Source organism: Muntiacus reevesi, chromosome 2 (genome assembly GCF_963930625.1).
Source record: "Muntiacus reevesi chromosome 2, mMunRee1.1, whole genome shotgun sequence".
Taxonomy (NCBI): domain Eukaryota; kingdom Metazoa; phylum Chordata; class Mammalia; order Artiodactyla; family Cervidae; genus Muntiacus; species Muntiacus reevesi.
Window position 1 is genome coordinate 268,181,717 of NC_089250.1, and position 20,753 is coordinate 268,202,469.

At 57.8% G+C, this 20,753-nt stretch overlaps 2 protein-coding genes across 5 annotated transcripts in view; one reads left to right on the forward strand and one right to left on the reverse strand.

Moving 5' to 3' along the window:
• Nucleotides 1-14,646, forward strand: part of AP2A1 (adaptor related protein complex 2 subunit alpha 1) — a 28,413-nt gene extending 13,767 nt beyond the window's left edge. Inside the window, exons 4-24 of one of the 2 annotated variants that reach the window (XM_065926520.1) lie at nt 62-255; nt 3,752-3,881; nt 4,173-4,274; nt 6,011-6,119; nt 8,438-8,588; nt 8,920-9,088; nt 9,239-9,376; nt 9,535-9,717; nt 10,127-10,224; nt 10,361-10,592; nt 10,688-10,855; nt 10,942-11,105; nt 11,420-11,485; nt 11,824-11,880; nt 11,984-12,066; nt 12,169-12,257; nt 13,374-13,498; nt 13,583-13,699; nt 13,792-13,861; nt 14,071-14,205; nt 14,468-14,646. In XM_065926520.1, the coding sequence (XP_065782592.1) occupies nt 62-255; nt 3,752-3,881; nt 4,173-4,274; nt 6,011-6,119; nt 8,438-8,588; nt 8,920-9,088; nt 9,239-9,376; nt 9,535-9,717; nt 10,127-10,224; nt 10,361-10,592; nt 10,688-10,855; nt 10,942-11,105; nt 11,420-11,485; nt 11,824-11,880; nt 11,984-12,066; nt 12,169-12,257; nt 13,374-13,498; nt 13,583-13,699; nt 13,792-13,861; nt 14,071-14,205; nt 14,468-14,545 (2,658 nt within the window). In that variant the 3' untranslated portion in view covers nt 14,546-14,646. The remainder of the gene's footprint in view (nt 1-61; nt 256-3,751; nt 3,882-4,172; nt 4,275-6,010; nt 6,120-8,437; nt 8,589-8,919; nt 9,089-9,238; nt 9,377-9,534; nt 9,718-10,126; nt 10,225-10,360; nt 10,593-10,687; nt 10,856-10,941; nt 11,106-11,419; nt 11,486-11,823; nt 11,881-11,983; nt 12,067-12,168; nt 12,258-13,373; nt 13,499-13,582; nt 13,700-13,791; nt 13,862-14,070; nt 14,206-14,467) is intronic. The other variant, XM_065926521.1, reaches the window with a different exon arrangement.
• Nucleotides 14,647-14,907: 261 nt separating this feature from the next.
• Nucleotides 14,908-20,171, reverse strand: FUZ (fuzzy planar cell polarity protein). Of its 3 annotated transcripts, XM_065926523.1 has the most exons (12): nt 19,997-20,171; nt 19,870-19,903; nt 19,492-19,613; nt 19,156-19,240; nt 18,615-18,683; nt 18,286-18,390; nt 17,295-17,492; nt 17,049-17,144; nt 16,572-16,678; nt 16,432-16,496; nt 16,274-16,348; nt 14,908-15,176 (listed from the first exon to the last, which is right to left on the reverse strand). In XM_065926523.1, exons 3-12 carry the CDS (start codon nt 19,572-19,574, stop codon nt 14,950-14,952), a joined length of 1,110 nt encoding a protein of 369 aa, XP_065782595.1. In that variant the 5' UTR covers nt 19,575-19,613; nt 19,870-19,903; nt 19,997-20,171; the 3' UTR covers nt 14,908-14,949. The 3 variants fall into 3 exon arrangements, with proteins under 3 accessions (XP_065782595.1, XP_065782596.1, XP_065782594.1); XM_065926524.1 differs by lacking the exon at nt 19,870-19,903; XM_065926522.1 differs by having other exon boundaries at nt 19,870-20,171.
• Between the last annotated feature and the right edge of the window lie 582 nt (nt 20,172-20,753).

Sequence of the window (20,753 nt, forward strand, 5' to 3'; positions counted from 1 at the left end):
GTGGACTCTGGGTCAGTTAGCCACAAGGCCCCAAGCCCCCCACCTCCTTCGCGCCACCTAGGGTTACCTGTTCATCTCGGTGCTGGTGAACTCCAACTCTGAGCTGATCCGGCTCATCAACAACGCCATCAAGAACGACCTGGCCAGCCGCAACCCCACCTTCATGTGCCTGGCCCTGCACTGCATCGCCAACGTGGGCAGCCGCGAGATGGGCGAGGCCTTTGCCGCTGACATCCCTCGCATCTTGGTGGCCGGGTGAGGCACTGGGGACCCAGCTGGTGGGGTGGGCTAGACAAGACCCAGCCCAGTTTGAGGGTCAGAGAGGCAGTGTCACCTGCCCGAGGTCTCCCAGCCGGGACGTGGGGATTACGCTGGGCGTGGTGACAGCCCCATGGGTGTCTCCTGTCATCTCACCAATCGGACTCGGCCCTGTAAGGCAGCTCCCCAACAAAGCCAGTGGGATGTCTGTCTAATGGACCTTTTTTTTTTTCATATTTATAAATTATTGTTTATGTACCATAAGAAAAAATAAGGTCAAAAGTACAGTTAAAAAAAGTGGAAATTTGTCACTATTTATTAATAACTTACTATTCTTGGTAAGAACTAGAAAAATGTTTTGTCCCAAATAAGAGGCAATTGAAAGGCCTGTAGAGTTTCTTAGGCATTTTCCTTTGACTCTCATACAACCTTGGTTACCATATGGTATAAGATAAACCAATACAAAGGGAGTGAAATAACCTTTTTATAAAAATAATAGGAAGCACAGATCTAGTAATGAGAAACACTGGAAATAAATATAACGATAGTGTTAGTTGCTCAGTCATGTGTGACTCTTTCCGACCCTGTGGACTGTAGCCCGCCAGGCTCCTCTGTCCATGGAATTTCCCAGCAAGGATACTGGAGTAGGTAGCCATCCTGCAAAATGAATTAAATGATTTTTTGCTCACAGGAATGAAGGGGCTATCACTAAATGTGATAAAACTTGCAAAATTTCTGATTGACCTTTAACATCTGGTGAAGAAGAGGCAATGACCTTAAATCATGTCGGTGACAGCCTTCCAGAACTTTTGCCCCTTCTCCATTCATTCATTTAGCAATCATCTATTGAACATCTATGTGTGAGGCGCCGTGCTCTTTGCTGGGGACGTAGCCATGACCAGAGGCAGACACGGTCATCATCTTCCCAGTGTTCACGGTCCAGAGGTGGGGGATAAACATTGATTGAATAATTGCAGGATGAAACATATTACTTTCTCTCAGAACCCTGCTGTGGGACACAGGAGCCTAAGGGCGTTTAGTGGGAGCATCTGAACTAGGCTGTGGGTCGGAGGGCTGCTCAGAGGAAGTGGCATTAGGTTGAGACCTGGGTGAGGAGGAGGAGTTGGCTGTGAAAAAGGGAAAGGCATGAAGGGCAGTGATCAGCCTGTGATCTTTCTGAATCAGGAGGGCATTGAGCAACTGTTTCTTGAGCACCTGCAAAGTCCCTGGCTCTGTTCTGGGCGTTGGGAGGCAGGAGGGAGCTGGGGGAACAGTTGTCCCCACCCTCAGGGAGCTGGCATCTGAGAGGGGCTCCAAAGAGCAAACGCATAGGCAGAGAAGTGAGTTGAGTTCAGACAGGGACAGCTACAGTGAAGAAAACAAAACAGGTGGCAGCGTGGGGGGCTGGCTACTTAAATCAGACTCATCAAGGAGGGTGTCTGCATGGAGGTGCCGTGTAATTGGAGACTGGAATGATGAGGAGAAGACAGTCAATCAGAAATATCGGAGAAAGTGTTCCAAGCAAAAGGAGCAGTAAGTGGAAAGACCCTGGGATAGGCATGAGCTTTGTATTGGGTTGGCCAAAAAGTTTGCTTGAGTTTTTCCATAGTGGTGTTTGGATTTTCTTCTGATCAAAATGGGAAGCAATTGGTGTGTTTTGAGCAGGTAAAACTGTTGGTGTTTTGAGCTGGATTTTGCTTGGGGCATTTGCTGAACTGGGTGAAGCAGGGTATTGGTTTTGGGGCCCTGCAGCCTCTGGGAATAGAAGACAAAGCTTGTTCAAGCAGAGGCTCCAGAGGCCACACTTCAAAGTGAGGGTGACCTAGAAATAAATCCCCTTAGGGACTATAGGCAGAGTTACCCCTTTCAAGTCTTGGCATGGAACAGGCCACAACTCTGGTTTTCAGCCTGATTTTCCCTTTCTTGGGTGATCCATAGATCCGTAAGTCAAGTTTAGTTTAAAGAGATACATACTGCTAGTTCCCTACCCACCTGCTAGTGCCTGACAGACGCAAACAAGTCTTTTCTGGAGAAAGCCACCTTCACCACAAGCCTCTATGATTTTCCTAGATGAAGCTCCAGGTTATATGAGAAGCTCACAGTCGAAAATCACTAAATGCAGGCTGCAAGGCACCATGAAGGAGAGCCAGCAAAAAGAAAACAGAAAATAACAGTTGAATTGGAGTTTTCAAGGAATTCTGTGGTGGTCCAGTGGCTAGGACTCAGCATTGTCACTGCCAAGGGCCCAGGTTCAATCCCTGGTCGGGGAACTAAGATCTCACAAGCCACGTGATACAGCCAAAAATAGAACTGGGAGTTTTCATAAAGAAAATAAATGGTTTAGTTTAGCAGCAGAGTAGACAGAACCAAAGCAAGGATTGTAAATAGAGACATGTTAATCAGAATGCAGCCCAGAGAAGCAAAGAGATGGAAAAATTTAAGAGAGGCTAGGACGCGAGAGGGGAGAAGGGGATTCAAGCTTGCGCCGAGGCCCCTGGCCTGCCGGGCCTCCGTGGTTGGTCTCGCCCTTTGAGAGCTTCCTCACACCGCAAGCGACTTTTGGGTGTTGTTGCCCCTGGGGTGTCGGGGGTTGAAAAAAAAAAAGAGAGAGGCTAGGAGTCAAGGGAGATAAAGTCTAACAACACCATTCAGAGTTCTAGAAGGAGAAAAGGAAGAGAATCGTAACAGAGGCAGTGTTTGAACAGAGGATAGCTAAGAATATACAAGAATCAGTGAAAGCTTGATCCTAAGTTTCAGATAGCCTAGAGACTGTAGGGGGCGCCAAGCCTCCTCCCAGCTCCTCCCACACACAGGCCCACCTGCCTCCGGGCCTCCACAGGCTCTTCACTCTGCCGGGAACATCTGTGTAGATTTTTAGTGTTTTCTCTCGGTTTTCTGTTCACCTGGTGCCGCATCAGTGAGGCTTTCGTCCTAAACACCGTCCCCAGAGCTCCTGCGCCGGCCCTGGAGGAGGCTACTGAACCCCGACGGCGTCTGTTGTAGAGTGGGGCTGCCCTGGCAAGAACATAAGTTCTCTGAGGACACTCTTTGGACCAATTTGTCCACCACTCTGTCCAGTATTCTTGCCTGGAAAATCCCACGGACAGAGGAGTCTGGTGGGCTACAGTGCATAGGGTTGCAAAGAGTCAGACACGACTGAGCTGCTGAGCACGCACATGCAGTCCGCAGTGCCGCCGGGTGCCCAGTGCCTAGGCGGTGCTCAGAGGAGCAGACGGCAGCTAAGTGAAGGTGCAGAGCCACGCCTGCCCTGCCTGTAACCCCATGAGGTTACTGGGATGCAACCCATTTTGCAGAGGAAGAATTGGGGGCCCGGTGGGCCGTGAGGGCAGCACCAGATGGGTTCCTGGGTCCACCAGGCTCTTGCCGCCTCTCGCTGGACACCCTTCCTGGGAGGAGTGAGAGAGGAGGAGGGCGGTGTGCAGGGCTGGGGCCGCACTGACCCCCACCCCCACCCCACTCTGTGTCCCCACAGGGACAGCATGGACAGCGTGAAGCAGAGCGCGGCCCTGTGCCTGCTGCGGCTCTACAAGGCCTCGCCCGACCTGGTGCCCATGGGCGAGTGGACGGCCCGCGTGGTGCACCTGCTCAACGACCAGCACATGGTGAGGCCCCTGCCCCCAAGACCCAGCCCACCCTGGGCATGCCCCGAATGCCGGAGGCCCCCTGCCTCTGTCCCCAACACCCACCTGGCCACTCAGGGATCCTGTCCAGTGTCCCCAACATCCATCACTCACCCCACCCCTCAGAAAAAATCCAGCCTCTGTTTCTGACACCCAGAGTTTCCCCCACGTCCCAGTGCCTGCCCAGCCAGCGTAGAGACTCGGACCTCTGTCCCCTCCCCTGATGCCCCAGTCCCCCGAGGGCCCTGACCTGCCTCTCTCCTGCCCCCGCAGGGCGTGGTCACAGCTGCTGTCAGCCTCATCACCTGTCTCTGCAAGAAGAACCCGGATGACTTCAAGACGTGTGTCTCTCTGGCTGTGTCTCGCCTGAGCCGGGTAGGTGTGGTGTCCACGCCGACTGCAGGAAGGTGACCCTGGTGTGCCTGTTCCCTGGGCACCCCTCTGGTCCCCCTCACGCTCCCTGAGAGACCATCCAGCCCAGCGGTTAAGAAGGCAGGCTCAGAGCTGAGTTCATCCCTGCTTGGCCACTTCCTGGCTATGGGGCCCTAGGCAAGTGGCATCACCTCTCTGGGCCTCGTTGGCCTCATCTGCTTGAAGGGGGTGATTCCAGGTGCCTGTCTCACAGCATAGCTGCTGTGAGTTAACCTGGATAGCATGTGAGAGCAGCGCCCAGGGCACTGGGAGCTCCCAGCAAGGGAGGTTGCTCTCCTGCCTCCCTCCCTCTTGAGCCCTCTTGTTTCCTCCTGCTGCTTCTCCTACTTTTCCTTCTCATGCATCTTTCTTTCCCTCCTGGGCATATGCCCCGAGGCTGCTTCTTTGGTCAGCTCTGTGTGGGCTGACACTGAAGACACAGATGAGTGAGACCCAAGCCTGCCTTCAGGGGCTTCCTCTTCTGTTTGGAGGAGGGATGCATTGCAGGACAGGCCATCTCAGGCACAGATTATCATACAAGGGACAGTATGTGTGGTCATGGAGATAGCAAGGACGTTGTAGGCCCCCAAAGAAGGCACTCTACCCAGCCTAGAAGTCCAGGAAGGCTTCCTGGTGGAGGTGATCCTTACCTGAGTTGAAACTTGGAGTGAATAGAAACATTTCCTGAGCAGGTAAAGAGAGGCCTGGGTTTTCAATCAAAGAAAACAAAACATTAGCTCATTCGTTCAACCATGTTTTTCATTCATTCACCACACATTCGGATACTCCGTGGGCCACGCTTGGTAGGAGAGCCACAGACAGTGGAGGGGGGGCAACTACTGTCATGAAGGGGGCTCAGAGCAGGATGAGGCTTGCTTCCTGGAGAAGGGGTTTTCACGGTTGCATAGGAGTTTGCCGTGAGGACAATAAAGTCACAGGCTCTTTCACTAATTCCCCCACCCTTCGCTGAGCCCTTCTCTTATCTGACTGTGTAGTAGGCCCAGGGACCCAGGAAAGGGTCAGACTCAGTTCCTGCTCCTGAGGAGCTTCCAGTGTTGGGGGAGAGCCACACAGGAGCGGACTGCCCTCCTTCCAGGGGCCTCCCGTCTCTTCTGATAGGCGTGGGTTTTCCTGTCTCTGGGTCCCCGTTCAGGCAGTTTCCTCTCTGTGGAAGAGCCGGCCCATCCTCTCCATCTCAGAAAGCACCTTCGTCCTTGAGGCCTCGGCCCCCAGACACTGAGCGGGATGCGCAGCTGGCGCTGTCCTCGTCCACGCCCTCTGCCCTGGATGGCATCTTTAACATCTTATGGAAAAACCCCAGTGAACTTTTTGGCCAACCCAATGTTTAAGTCAGTAGACTCAGTAAAGAAGGTGCCTTCACCCATGTGCCTGCTCTAGGGAGCTGGTAAGGTTCAGCTGCTAGTGGAGGCGGCCCAGGGTGTTGTGAGGTGCCGAGCTGGCATCAGGAGTTCACAGAAGGGGATCAGATTGGCCAACATTCCCTGCCCACCTATCACCAGCTTTACTTGGAAAGATCGACCAGTCCTAGCTTGGGCTTAGATCCACCCGGTCACACTCTGTGTCCCCGAGGCTTCCTCACCACCCTCCCTGAGCCTCCAGTTTCTGCTCCATAAAGGTTCACGCTGTGACAGCTGCCCCTCCCCGTTCCCCTGCCTCTGCCCACCCTTCTCTGCCCCCAGATCGTCTCCTCGGCCTCCACTGACCTCCAGGACTACACCTACTACTTCGTGCCGGCACCCTGGCTTTCTGTGAAGCTCCTGCGGCTGCTGCAGTGCTACCCGCCACCAGGTACCAACAAGCCCGCGTGGGCTGGGGCCTGGGGTCCCCCGACTCCAAGGCTGGCCAGGGGGCAGGGCGCCAGGGGTCTGTGTCGATTTCCCGGAGGCTGGCCTGGTGCCTCCAGCCCCTGATCCGAGGCCGCAGTGGGGGCAGTGCCGAGCCCACAGCCCACTCAGGCTCTGGGACCAGTATGTTGTTGAGGCAGTGAGGGGCCGGGGTGGGGGGGGGGGACCTTCAGCAGGGAGTGCTCTCCCCAGCACAGGGAACGGACAGATCGCTGTTGATTCCCCTGCCGTGGCCCAGGGGCCCTCTAAGGCAAGACTCACGCCCCCGCCTGAAACGTCGGGGCTCTGTTACCTCTCTTACAGATGAGGAGACCGAGGCTTGGAGAGGGGGGCCTTGCCCAAGGCCACCCAGCACATCAAGGGGTAACTCCAAGCTGGGTGGTAGGAGTCAGCGTAGCTCTGTTAGGGTTTTCATGCCCTCAGTGCTCGTGGTCATGAGCGCTGGTGTGGACGAAGGACCTGCAGTGAGCAGGTGCTGTGCCAGGGTGTCCAGCCGCCTCCTGCAGAGCTGGTGGGGGGCAGCTGTCTCAGAAACGGAGGCTTGGAGATGAGGCATCTTTCCAGGCCCTCAGTTCAGTTCAGTTCAGTCACTCAGTCGTGTCCGACTCTTTCCGACCCCATGAGCTGCAGCACGCCAGGCCTCCCTGTCCATCACCAACCCCCGGAGTTTACTCAAACTCATGTCCATTGAGTCAGTGATGCCATCCAACCATCTCATCTTCTGTCGTTCCCTTCTCCTCCTGCCTTCAATCTTTCCTAGCATCAGGGTCTTTTCAAATGAGTCAGCTCTTTGCATCAGGTGGCCAAAGTATTAGAGTTTCAGCTTCAACATCAGTCCTTCCAATGTACACCCAGGACTGATCTCCTTTAGGATGGACTGGTTGGATCTCCTTGCAGTCCAAGGGACTCTCAAGAGTCTTCTCCAACACCACAGTTCAAAAGCATCAGTTCTTCGGTGCTCAGCTCTCTTTATAGTCCAACTCTCACATCTGTCCATGACTACTGGAAAAACCATAGCCTTGACTAGACGGACCTTTGTTGGCAAAGTAATGTCTCTGATTTTTAATATGCTATCTAGGTTGGTCATAACTTTCCTTCCAAGGAGTAAGGATCTTTTAATTTCATGGCTGCAGTCACCATCTGCAGTGACTCCAGGCCCTGGGCAGCGACAAAGAGCAGAGCCTGACCACTGAGTCCGTGCACATAACCCCTTCCCTTTCATGTGGGCCGGGCTCCCCCAGAATGTCCCGATCCTCGGGTGTCTGACCTCACAGAGCAGCTTGAGGGACCCTGTGCTGAGGTGCTCAGCACATGGTAGGTGCTTGAGAAACAGTGCCCTTCGATTCAGCCAGGGTGCTGAGCACCTACTGGGGACGGTGGCTGGTGTGCGGCCCTGAATCTCCGCAGCCAGTCTGCACCCTGTAGCAGAGTGTACGTGACACCGAAGGCCCTTCTCAGCCTGGGAAACCAGGGATGAATTTTGTCGTGAGTCCCTGGGGAAGGCTCTCCCAGCTGAGCTTCTTTGCTCACCCCTTAAGAAAAGGTACAGCTAGAGCCCAGGCCCCGCCTCATAATTTTGGCGTGTGCCCAGAGCGGGCTTAAAAAATACAGTCCAGGACTGCAAATTAACTATGATTATGTCTTTGCCATTTTTTGCCCCACACCTGGAATAGTTGCGCCTCCCACTGCCTGTTTTGTAAACAATGGGAGAGTTTTGTGTTGCGGTGTGTCGAACATGCTGGTTTCGGCTGATAGCTCTCTGGGTCCTTTAGCTGGTTTTCTGTCTCGTGAATTTCCTGATAGATCTGGTGCCGCATTCTTTGCTGGAACATTTGCCAGCTGTTCTGTCCACTTGGGGTCACCTCACGGGCGAGGGAATGGCAGTTCTCCGGGTTTTGTGAGCTCCTGGTTGGCAACTGTCTCAGGTGCTCAGACCCCTCCTTGGGAAGGGCCGGGCTTGGGGGTGTCTCTAGGGAGGCTTACTGGCGCTGTCCTTGCTCTGTGAGACTCCTACAGGGCCTGGGTGCTGCAGCGGGGGAAAGGGAGGCTCCCACGGTGCCGCCTCTGGCCCATCAGAGTCAGCACAGAGCAGAGCAAGGGCCCAGGTCTGGTTTCCTGTCCTCCATCAGCCTCCCTGTGTGGCCTGGGGGCCCCAGCCTGAAGCTGCTGGGCCCTCCCTCTTCCTCTGGAGGATGGGGGCCATGGCGTGGGGGGCCCTGCCTGCAGGGAGCTCAACCCGGGGCGTGCCCTCTGTTTCCTCAGAGGACGCAGCCGTGAAGGGGCGGCTGGTGGAGTGCCTGGAGACCGTGCTCAACAAGGCCCAGGAGCCGCCCAAGTCCAAGAAGGTCCAGCACTCCAACGCCAAGAACGCCATCCTCTTCGAGACCATCAGCCTCATTATCCACTACGACAGGTGCCTGTGGGGGCCAGACTCCCAGGTCCTAGGGGACGGGGTCTGGGAATGTGACTTCGAGGTAGGAGGGCAGTGTGGTTGTGGGGTGTTGCCGTGACTCACAGGTGCTGGGCCCCTTCTGCGGGGCAGAATTCCTGGCTCTCCATATCTGGGCTGGACGGCCCAGGTGTCAGGTCCCCGGGCATGGTTGTGACTGGGACAGGGCAGGAACTCAGAGTGGGGTCCTGAGGGGGATGCAAGATGCGTCGGCTGGGGCCAGTCCTTCGTCTGCTCACATCAACTGTGTGTTCTCACCGCCCCCGCCCCCCATCTCTCCCTCTCTCACCGGCAGTGAGCCCAACCTCCTGGTTCGGGCCTGTAACCAGCTGGGCCAGTTCCTGCAGCACCGGGAGACCAACCTGCGCTACCTGGCCCTGGAGAGCATGTGCACGCTGGCCAGCTCCGAGTTCTCCCACGAGGCGGTCAAGACGCACATCGACACAGTCATCAACGCCCTCAAGGTGCGACCTCTGGGCGCCTGTCCTGGCCACACTGACCTGGCTTGTGGCTCCTCTGCTCCCTCGGAGCGACTCGGGGACCCAGCGGCCCTGGGTGACCAGGCCAGGTCAGAAGGGAGCCTAGAACATGCCCTACCTGCTCTCCTTCCTCAGACGGAGCGGGATGTCAGCGTGCGGCAGCGGGCAGCTGACCTCCTCTACGCCATGTGTGACCGGAGCAATGCCAAGCAGATCGTGTCAGAGATGCTGCGGTACCTGGAGACGGCCGACTACGCCATTCGTGAAGAGATCGTGAGTCCTGGGAGGGGCCGGGCACCCAGACTCCAGGGCCTGAGGGAGGAGGGGCCCTCCTCCAGGTGGGGACATGCTGAGCCCAGATGTGGCGAGTCCACACCCCAGTTCCCCTGCCTGGGACACACATGCACGCCCGACCTTCCCTCCGCTGGTAGGTCCTGAAGGTGGCCATCCTGGCTGAGAAGTACGCCGTGGACTACAGCTGGTACGTGGACACCATCCTCAACCTCATCCGCATCGCGGGCGACTACGTGAGCGAGGAGGTGTGGTACCGTGTGCTGCAGATCGTTACCAACCGCGACGACGTGCAGGGCTACGCTGCCAAGACCGTCTTCGAGGTCAGCGCCCCCGTCTCACCCCACGATGGGGCTTCAGGGCAGAGCCAGGACAGCTGAGGCTGTGGGGCCAGCTGGCCCGGGCCTCATCCTCAGAGGGGCCGGGCCACCACGGGCCAATGTGAGGGTCAGCAGGGCACAGGATGCCCGGTGTGTAGTCACTGGTCCCTGAGTTCCACCAGCTTCCCGCTCTTTCCACTCCAGACAAGAGTTCCCATTCAGCTCGGTTTTATTCCCAGCTCAGTTCAGTCACTTAACTGCTCTGTGCCTCGGTTTCCCCAGCTGTAAACCCACTCACAGCAGTCACCAGGCTTCTGCAGTTAATAGGAGTCAAGGGCTCAGTGGAGCGCCGGGTACATGCCAAGCGCTCCTGAGCCAGGATGCTGCTGCTCACCGCTGTCCCCGCCCGCAGGCGCTCCAGGCGCCCGCCTGCCATGAGAACATGGTGAAGGTTGGCGGCTACATCCTTGGGGAGTTTGGGAACCTGATTGCTGGGGACCCCCGCTCCAGGTGAGGGGTTTGGGGCTCCAGGGCCCACCTGGGGTCCTGGGAAGGGTCCCTCTGAGGGAGGCGGCACCTCCCACAGGGGCTGCTGGGAGAGGCCGGTGCAGCCGGCTGCCCACCGACATCTACCCACTCTCTGCAGCCCCCCGGTGCAGTTCTCCCTGCTGCACTCCAAGTTCCACCTGTGCAGTGTGGCCACGCGGGCCCTGCTGCTCTCCACCTACATCAAGTTCATCAACCTCTTCCCGGAGACCAAGGCTACCATCCAGGGCGTGCTGCGGGCCGGCTCCCAGCTGCGCAACGCTGACGTGGAGCTCCAGCAGCGGGCCGTCGAGTACCTCACCCTCAGCTCGGTGGCCAGCACGGACGTCCTGGTCAGAGCCCAGTTCCCACGTGCCCCGCCCCTGCGCCTTGCCCCCACTCCCGCTGGAGACCGGTGCTGACCCCCGTCCCTGACCAAACCCTGCAGGCCACGGTGCTGGAGGAGATGCCACCCTTCCCCGAACGCGAGTCATCCATCCTGGCCAAGCTGAAGCGCAAGAAGGGGCCGGGGGCCGGCAGCGCCCTGGACGACAGCAGGAGGGACCCCAGCAGCCACGACATCAATGGGGGCGTGGAGCCTACCCCCAGCACCGTGGTGAGTCCCGGGGAGCTGGGCCGGGGGCGGGGCGGCTGGGCCCGGCCAGGCCAGCCCCTTCTCACCTGCCTCCATGTTGCCTGCAGTCCACACCCTCGCCCTCCGCCGACCTCCTGGGGCTGCGGGCAGCCCCTCCCCCCGCGGCTCCCCCGGCCCCCTCGGGTGCAGGCAACCTCCTCGTGGACGTCTTCTCCGACAGCCCAGCCGCCCAGCCCGGCCTGGGGCCCAGCCCCGAGGAGGCCTTCCTCAGGTACCGGCCTTGGGCCCAGGGCGGCCCCCTTTTCATCTGCCCCCCACCCCAACTCCCCTCTCCCTGAGCCTCGTGTCTTCCCTGGCTGCTGCCTGCCCCGGTCTCCCCCCTCCCTCCCTCTGGGCCTCTCTGGGCTCTCGCTGACCCTGGCCACCCTGTGTTGTCCTTCCCTGTCACCGTCTCAGCCTGCTCTTCCTTCTCCTTCTCTCCTCCCGTCTCTCTCTCTTTCTCTCTCCGCCCTCTTGCTGCCTCTCTGGGATTGGCTGCCTGCCACGCCTGTCTTCTCTTGTCTGCTCTGGGATTGGATGGCCCAGCGAGCTGGAGCCGCCTGCCCCTGAGAGCCCCATGGCTTTGCTGGCTGATCCAGCTCCAGCTGCTGAGTAAGGGGTGGCCTCAGGGGGTTGGGGGGCAGACTCTTGTATCCCCCCGGGAGGGTTAGGGGACTGGGAGCTCTCAGCAGGCTCTCCTGATGAGCTGCGAGGGCTTGGGAGTGAGAATCAGGGCCGTCTGGTATAGGGTAGGGGGGTGATGGCTCCTGCCAGGGTCCTCTTCCCATCAGAGGCAATTGCCAGTCTGATTGAGGGGCTCTGTGGGGAATCCAGGTATGTGGATTCTGGGCTTCCGTTCCTTCAGGGCTTGCTGTCTCCCACCACTAGCTCTGGGCCTTGACCTCTAGTTCCCCAAGCCCCCTCCCATCTCCCTCCTTTCCCACGTGCAGCGCAGGTCCTGAGGACATTGGCCCGCCCATCCCCGAAGCCGATGAGCTGCTGAATAAGTGAGTTGTGGGTGAGGTTGGGGACGGAAGTAGGGATGAGTGGGGAGTACAGAGCAGAGCCCAGGCAGGCACCGTCATCCTGCCCCCCCACTGCCCCACGCAGGTTCGTGTGCAGGAACAACGGGGTGCTGTTTGAGAACCAGCTGCTGCAGATTGGAGTCAAGTCAGAGTTCCGGCAGAACTTGGGTGGGTCCAGAGGGCAAGGGGGTGAGGTTCAGGAGACCCCGACTTGGGGAGGACATGGAAGGAACTCAGATGGAGCTCTGCCTCTCACCCCTGCTCCCACAGGCCGCATGTATCTCTTTTATGGCAACAAGACCTCGGTGCAGTTCCAGAACTTCTCTCCCACTGTGGTCCACCCTGGAGACCTCCAGACTCATATCCTCTCGGCCTGGCCCAGCCCTGCTCCTCCAGGTCTGCCTTCCTGGCAGCCGGGAAACAGATCCAGATCCCTCTTTGGCCCCCTTACTTGAGAGCCTGAGCCCATGGTACTTTTCTGAGATTCAGCATCATCTGTAAGAGGGATTGAGCCTCTTTCCCAGGACAGGAGAGGACACTGACATGACATGACAGGGATGCAGGAGGTGTTATTTCCTGAATCCCACATGCTGTGGGCATCAGTTGGTCCCTGTCAGGCCCCTCGCTGTGTCCTAACCTTTTCTTCCATCGGGTTCCATACCCATGATTCCAGTGCCTCGGCCAGTCACTTGGCCTCTCCGAGCCCTGCACTCCCTTCGGTGAAGTGTGGATCCTCCTCTTCCTTCTCAGTCTTGTTTTGAAGATCAGTGTGGCTAGAAGACCCTGGAAGGGTGTCAGTCCCCTGTCCGCCCTTCTCTGGGCCTCAGTTTCCACAACTTGGAAATTAGAGTGATTATACCCCAAAACTTGAAGACCATTTTAGCTTTGTTTCATTCAACATTTCCAGAGACCTCCCGGAGGCTCAGCTTTGTGCTGGGCAGGGGCGGGGGCAGAGACATAAGACCCCAACTTGCCAATGGGTTGTTGAACAAAGGTAGATGGTGGTAATACTCATTGCTACCATTTCAGTGAACTTACCATGTGCCAGACACACTGACAAGTACTTGTGGGAGATTATTTCATTGACTGCTGAGGACACTTACATCCATTTCGACGATGAGGCTAAGAGAGGTTAAGTGACGTCTTAACCTCTAAGAAGAGCTGGGATTCAAACCCAGGTCAGCCGTCAGAGCCAGAGCGTGACCTGTGCCATAATGGAGGTGACTGAGCCCGCTGTGGAAAGCCAGAGGCACCCAGGTCAGAGCTTTGGATTAGGAAGGACTTTGGAGCTGGGTCATGTTGGATGAGCCCGGGACGGCAGGGCTGGGCCCCTCAGAGACCTGCAGGCTGGGGCCGCCAGGAAAGTTCTGAACCATCAGGTGATGATGGTGAAGTCCCTTTGCCCTCCTCAGCGCCCCTCCGTTCCTCCCCACTACCCCACTCGCATTTCTGGCTTCCTTGACCACGGGCGGGCACAGCTGGCCGTGCAGACCAAGCGGGTGGCCTCGCAGGTGGACGGCGGCGCGCAGGTGCAGCAGGTGCTCAACATTGAGTGTCTGCGGGACTTCCTGACGCCGCCGCTCCTATCGGTGCGCTTCCGGTAAGTCAGGAGGCGGGGCGCTGCCGGGTGGGCGGGGCCTCCAGGGCGAGGGCGGGGCCTGATGAGCCTGCTCTCTCCCAACAGGTACGGGGGCGCCCCCCAGTCCCTCACCCTGAAGCTCCCAGTGACCATCAACAAGTTCTTCCAGCCGACGGAGATGGCGGCCCAGGACTTCTTCCAACGTTGGAAGCAGCTAAGCCTGTGAGCCGCGGGGGAAGGGAGCCAAAGCCGCCCTCAGGGTGGGCGGGACTGGGGCTTCCAGATCCCTGACCTAGACCTTTTCCCGCCCCTAGCCCCCAACAAGAGGCCCAGAAAATCTTCAAAGCCAACCACCCCATGGACGCGGAGGTCACTAAGGCCAAGGTGAGAGGCTAGACAGGAGAGGCACGGGGGCTACCATCCCAGTCCTGCCTCTCCTTTCCCGAACTCTGGGATTTGGGGTGCGGTGGCTGCTCTACTTGAACCTGTTTTCCCATCGGTAAAGGACTAATTTCCACTCCCAAGGGTTTGGGGTAACTGGCATGTTGCTGTCTGGGAGCTAACAGAGATCGGGCACCCCCTGTCCCCCTTAGCTCCTGGGGTTTGGCTCTGCTCTCCTGGACAATGTGGACCCCAACCCTGAGAATTTCGTGGGGGCTGGAATCATCCAGACTAAAGCCCTGCAGGTGGGCTGTCTGCTCCGGCTGGAGCCCAACGCCCAGGCCCAGGTGAGTGGTGGTTCCCAAGGCCGCCTGCTCCGCGTGCATTCTCTGCTGTCTTCCTCTCCCTTTTCTTCCCCGCTTTTGTCTCTCTATATCCTTTACACCCTTTGTGACTTCTTTTTTACCTTTCATCCTTTCCCTCTCTCATATCACCTTTCTGACCCCTTGATCCTTTCTGTCTCATCATTTATCTGCCCTGTATCTAATCCCCCTCCCCCACACTCTCCATCCCCTCTGCCTCCTCCCTGAGTTGCCCTGTCTCCCCTAGATGTACCGGCTGACCCTGCGCACCAGCAAGGAGCCCGTCTCCCGTCACCTGTGTGAGCTGCTGGCCCAGCAGTTCTGAGCCCTGGACTCTGCCCCCCGGGGATGTGGCCGGCACTGGGCAGCCCCCAGGACTGAGGCAGCTTTGGTGGATGGGGCAGCGAGGGACCTCTTCTGGTGACAGGGAAGACCCTGGGGTAGGGGGATGCCCAGGAACTTCCTCCGGCCTTTTGTATTTTTATTTTTGTTCATCTGCTGCTGTTTACATTCTGGGGGGGTAAGGGGGAGCCCCCTCCCTCCCTTTTCCCCCGAAGCACAGAGGGGAGAGGGGCCAGGGAAGTGGGTGCCTCCTCCCCTCCCACCCCATCCTGTCATAGCCCCTCCTACCCCCTCCCCTTCCAGGGGCTGTGTATTATTGTGAGCGAATAAACAGAGAGACGCTAGTAGCCCCCGTCCTTGTCTGTGTCTGGCGTTCAAGTCCAGTGGTCAGAGGAGTGGGGTGAGGGCATGCAGAGTGTGGGTGGCCAGGCCCCGCAGCCCATATGTGGGGCTTTGAGCAGACAGCAGCAGCAGCAGCCGCCGTGGCCCCAACTGCAGCGCCACCAGCCGCCATCCCGTGCCTGGCTCCTCAGTCCCCGACACCAAGTAGCAGGCTCTGGCTACCTGGGCCCGGTGGATAGCCTCTTCTGCTTTCTCCTCTGGCTGCCCCGGCTCTGAAGGAAGGACAGCGAGGGTCAAGGTGACCAGTGAGGCCTGGACAACTAGGATGCCAACCTGAGGGAGCCACCCCCATCCTGGGCTAAGTTTGACATCTAATGGAAGAGCCTCCAGCTCCAGCCAGCTGTCAGGACTTGAGATCAGACTTTCTCCCCCGCTTCCAGCCCCAGTGCCCCACTTTCCTGGGGACACTGTGTGTGCAGCCCCAAGGAACCTGGTTACAGTACAGATCACAGACATGCAAGAGATGCTGCCCAGGAGCCAGGCACTGGCCTCCAGAGGACCCCACCCCACTTGCGAAGCAGGTGCGGAGGTGGAGTGCCACGGCTAGGAAGGGACAGTTCTTTACTCCTCCAGGGAGAACTTTTCACCATCTTGTTAACTCATCAGGGTCTTTGCTGGGATTGTAGTATCACTCTAAGTCCCTTTCTTTGGGCCTCAGGTTCTGTGTGACAGCTTTTCCTCCTGGACCTGGGTTCTGTGGAATCTACCACCCTTCTCCACCCAAAGCCTGTATTTTCAGCAGTAGAGCAGGAGCGTGTGGATGTGGAAGCCAGGCTGCCTGTGTTTGAATCACAGCCGAGCTCTGCTGTTTAGCTAAACCTGTTAGCTCATCTATAATATGGAAATGATGATGTGAAAGTTGCTCAGTCTTTTCCAGCTCTTTGTGACCCCATGAACTATACAGTTCATGGAATTCTCCAGACCAGAATACTGGTGTGGGTAACCTTTCCCTTGTCCAGGGGATCTTCCCAACCAAGAGATTGAACCCAGGTCTCCCGCATCGCGGACAGATTCTTTACCAACTGAGCTATAATGGAAGCTCGAGGAAGAAGTGAAGCAATACACAAGCAGCACCTGGCAGGAGATGAGGTTTCGGTGTTTAGGGTCAGTCAGGAGGCTCTGAAGCTTGCAGGCTGGGCCCTCCTTGCCCTTCCCTTCAGCTCTCTTCCCTCCTTGCCTGTGTACATGCCCAGGGCTCACCAACGGCCATGCCCAGTCCACGCTTCTCCTACTGCTTTCCCCTCCCCCGCTTCTTACTCCCGCCTCGTGCCTCAGCCTGTGCAAAGGGGTCGCTGTGCCCGCCGCTGACCTGGTGGGAAGTGAGTGGCGGTGACCAGGGTGTAGAAAGAGCGGAGAAGGCGCCGGCGGTGCTCCGGAGACGGTTCTGAAGGTGGAAGAGGGGCGCGGTAACGCAGAGCCCCTGCCCAGCCCCCTGCCCCTCCCGGCCCCCGCCCACCTCCAAGTCACCTTTATCCCGCGAGGGCTCCACTGTGAAGAGACAGCGTTTCAGTTCCAGGTGGAGGAGCAGCAGCCTGTGAGGAAACAGGTGTCACGGCCAGGAAAGAGGTGCTGAGGACCCCCAACCCACTCCCCCTGCAGCGCCCTACCCGAGGATGTCCGTGTGCAGCGGGAAGCCCGCGGGCAGCGCTCGGGGTCCCAGCGGCAGGCAGCCCCGCAGCGGCTCCAGTAGGGGCTGCCACCAGCGCTCCAGAAGCTGCAGGGGGCGTGGTCAGCAAGAGAGGCGGGGCCCAAGGGCGAGGTCAGGGGGGTACCCAGGGGAGGCAGTTTGGCCAGGGAGCTGGGGAGGAGACCACAAAGGCAGAGGGGGCCGCGGGAGGGAAGAGAGAGGGGCCTGGAAGGATGGGGAAGAGGGGCCCCGGAGGCGGAGCCCAAAGGAGCGGGGCCACTAGAGGGTGGGGCCTGTGGGGGCGGGGCCTAGAGAGGGCGGATCTACGAGGGGCGGGCCGGACACAGGGCGGGTCCAGGGTAAAGGCGCACTCGCCTGGCTTGGTGCTCAAAGGAGTGCCAGGGCTCGCGAGTAGAAAGGTGAACTAGAAGCAAAGCGGGACGGAGCCCCGATTCACCTGCGCATCCAGCTGGCTGAGGGGAGGCCGCGGGCCGCAGAGCAGACACAGTTCCAAGTCCGGCAGAAGCGTCAGGGTCAGCAGCCGGTGTGGAACCTGCAGCAGCGAGGAGGGTGGGCTGGCCGGAGCTCCTCCTCTTCTCTTCGCAAGCTCGGTCTCCTAGAGGCGGTCCTCCAGGTCCCACCCCTGGCGCGCTCCTCCCAGCCCTCACCGTTCCCCCGCTGCCCGCCCCACCCACTCACTCACCGTGGGGCTCCCGTGCGGCAGGTACACCGGGTAGTCGCGAGCGGCCTGAGGAGGCAGGGACCCCACCAGCCAGGGGAGCAGCACGGCCTCCGGCATCCCCAGCCGCCACCAGCTCTCCGTCGCTGCCACCACCCGGCCCGACACGACCAGGCTGACGAAGGCCGTGCCCGCCGCCTCAGCAAACCCGGAGAGGGCTTCCTGGGTAAGGGAGGCAGGCCGGCCGCGAGTCAGAGAACATGAGCAGGGGTGACAGACTTCCCAGGTGGGTGAGTACGGGAAGAGACAGGCGTACAATTCAAAGCTAACTTGATGGCTGTGCTCCTGTGTCTCACCCTCCCTGGGTCTGAGTTCCTTCACCTTCACATGCAGGTACCATCCCCGAGTCACACAGTAAAATTAAACAGGTAGGCTGACCGCCGCCTAGTCTGACACGTCCTTTTAACAGCACCAGCTACGGTTTATTGAGTGCTATTAAGTGCCAGGTGGGTGCAATCTACAAGCTACTGAAGCTCAGAGAGGTTGTCAGCTGCCCAGAGCCACACTGCTGGGAGGCAGCCATGCCAGATGAAATCAGATCAATATTTAAGGAAGAGCAGATAGATTTCCGTGGAAGAAAGAACAGGATGTGTCAGGGCAGAGAAACTGGGGAGTTGTAGGATTTGTGAGACTCATGAGGCAGCTGGGAGAGGCTGTTAGTTAGCAGAGGTTAGGGCAAGAAGGCAGGCGGGCATCAGATTCCTCAGGTCCTCAACATGAGACTAAGGGGCTAGGACCTTGTTCCGGGTCTGATGGAAGTCTCGGGTGGGCTGTGACCAGAGGAGGGGCAGTGTCAGCTCTAGGTGTAGAAAGATCCTTCTGGGGTCAAGTGGGAGGTGGACTGGAAGCCAAAAGTATAGGAAGAGGCAATGGTCCAAAGGTAAGAGGACGGACACTGGCCTCTGACACAGGGCCAGAGGGATAGTTTTAAAAGTTGACAAGGCATTCCCAATACCTGCAGCAGGGACCCCTCGGGAGGAACCACACAGTCCACACACTGGGTCAGGTCCCCGATGAGCTCTGAGTCCCCCAGGAAGCTGTCGATGAGGCGGTAACTGGCCTAGTAGAAGGAAAAATGGAGGAGCCTAAGACCCAGGTGGCACCCAAATCTGCTGGCTCCCCCCAGAAAACTGGCCCACTGGGCCTTCCTAGGGGATGTCAGACAACCAAGATGCCTTGGGAGCCCAATGGATAAGGCTGCCCCAGGGGCTTCTGGGAACTATAGTTCCCAAATATCAGTGACCAGGTATCCTAACTTCCCATCCTCATGTCCTACAGCCTCACCCTCAGCTCCTTCTTCAGTCTCTCTACGTTGCGGATATTGGTTAGCTCTTCAAGTCCCACGAGAAGAACCTAGAAGAGGAGAGTAGGGACCCTGGACAATTGGTTATAGGACAGGAGGGGTTGGGACTCAGACTCCTGTGTCTGCGGGAGGAGTCGGACTGAGGGACAGAATTCCTGGGTTCTACAGGAGGCTGTTGGGAGTCTGGACCCCTGGGTCTGAGGGAGAGGGATGCTGAGAGCTCAGATTCCTGGGGTTGGGAAAGAGAGTAAAGGAGGGACTTCCCTAGTATGCCAGTATTCTTGCCTGGAGAATCCCATGGATGGAGGAGCCTGGTAGGCTACAGTCCATAAAGACACAAAGAGTTGGACACAACTGTGACTTCTCTCTCTTCCCAGTGGTCCAGTGGTTAAGACACTGCACTTCCACCCAGCAGGGGGCAGGTTCAGTCCCTGGTCTGGGAACTATGATCCCACATGCCATAGGGTGTGGACAAAAACAAACAAGAACTTTTTTTTAAAAAAGAGGGTTAGGGAGTCTCACCATGGCCCCAAACACCATCTGGAGTAGTCTCTCCAGCCTCAGCTCCGAGGTGCCCTCCTCAGACGACAGAACAATGAGGGTGATGCTGTGAGAAAGGAAGGTGAGAAGGATGAGTCCAGGCCAAGTAAACAAGGCAAAAAGGAGAGTAGGTCTACCCTGGATCCATGCCCCAGCACAACCGGCCCCTCGTACAAAGAAGCTCAGCAATCAGGCTGAATGCCTTGTCAAAGATCCCACAGCCCAGTCTCAGCTGGCGCTGGAGAGCTGGACAGCTTGGGGGTCCCGCAGACACAGGGGCTGTCCCCCTGGCCCTGCCCCCAAGCTGCTCTGGGAGACCTGTCGTGGAAGCTCTTCCACACCACGGTTGTGTCTTCCGTCCTCGCAGAGCTCAGTTGCACCTCGAGATTCTGCCCAAACATGTGGACTCCATTGAGGGAGCCGATGACAGAGAATGGGAGCTGGGGAAAGATTGGGAACTTGAGACAAGAGCCCCCCAGTTTCCTCCTCCTTGAGAACCAACTACTCAGGCCCCCAACCCCGTTCCTCTCTCTAGAGCCCCTGGCCCCTCCTCTTCAAGGAACCAGGATTACTGGTCAATTGCACCTTCGACGGTCTAAACACAACTCTGAAACTTCCCCAGCCTCTACTCCCTTGAGGACCCAGAGGCCTTCTAAATCCCTGCTATTTCAGAGATCCAGGCGCCCAGGGTCCCACCTGTTGGCGGGCGGGGGCGCCACCGCGGCTGCTCCTGCAAAACAGGGGGACCCCGCTAGATGCCGCGAGGCACAGAAGATGTACCGTGCCCTCGGTCCCCTCCTCCCCCATCTGGAACGTTCGCTACCCAGTCCCCTCATGGGGAGAGTCAATGCCCGCCTCGGAGCACGCCCATAGTCACACGAAGTCGGGCTGCTGCTGTCCGGAGCCGCCAGAGGGCGAGATAGGAAGCTGATTGGAAGAGGACTAGATTTCCGCCTTCCTCATCCCAACTCAAACCCCTCCTCAAGCCCTTTTCCAGCACCTACCCCCGAGCCCCGTTACGCTCTCTTCCGCCCCAGCCGGAAGTCACAATACCCCTAACAAAGATGGCGGCTTTGTATTTGCTAAGCTGACTGTTCGCTACTTGAAGCGATTTGACTCTATTTAAGAAGAGGATGAAGAGCCCAATTTGAAGGTAGTGACTACTCCAAGGCGCTGCCTCGTAACCACCACGTAAGCGAGTGTGTTTCACATTCTGAATTGACAAACAACCGTGCCACACTCAAAGATGGCGACGATGCCGAAGCGTTGCCTAGCAACCGCTTTAGCTTGGCTTTCTCTTTTACGGTAGGAAATACTACGGGCTCAAAGATGCCGACCGCGCCTTGGGGTTTCCTAGCAACGACCAGTCTTATTTTTCCTTCTAAGGCTATAAATAGTTGTGCCCCTCTCAAAGATGGCCGCATGACGAATCACGAGCAATCTTCCTTAGAGCAAAATTGAGAAAGACACCATCTCCCCCCTTACTTTCGAGGATGGTTTGGTCCGGCAAGAGTTGCCTAGTAACCAACAAATGACTTGGTTGTTTTTGTTATTAGAACAAGAAAGATGAAATCCTTTAT

Bases quoted from the DNA above. Each gene is read 5' to 3' on its own strand.
- FUZ (XM_065926522.1), bottom strand. From the start codon at position 19,980: ATGGGGGAGGAGGGGACCGAGGGCACGGTACATCTTCTGTGCCTCGCG. The intron at 19,614-19,869 runs GTGGGACCCTGG...ATCTTTCCCCAG, and splicing joins GCGCCCCCGCCCGCCAACAG to CTCCCATTCTCTGTCATCGG. The intron at 18,684-19,155 runs GTGAGACTCCCT...CTCCTCTTCTAG, and splicing joins AGATGGTGTTTGGGGCCATG to GTTCTTCTCGTGGGACTTGA.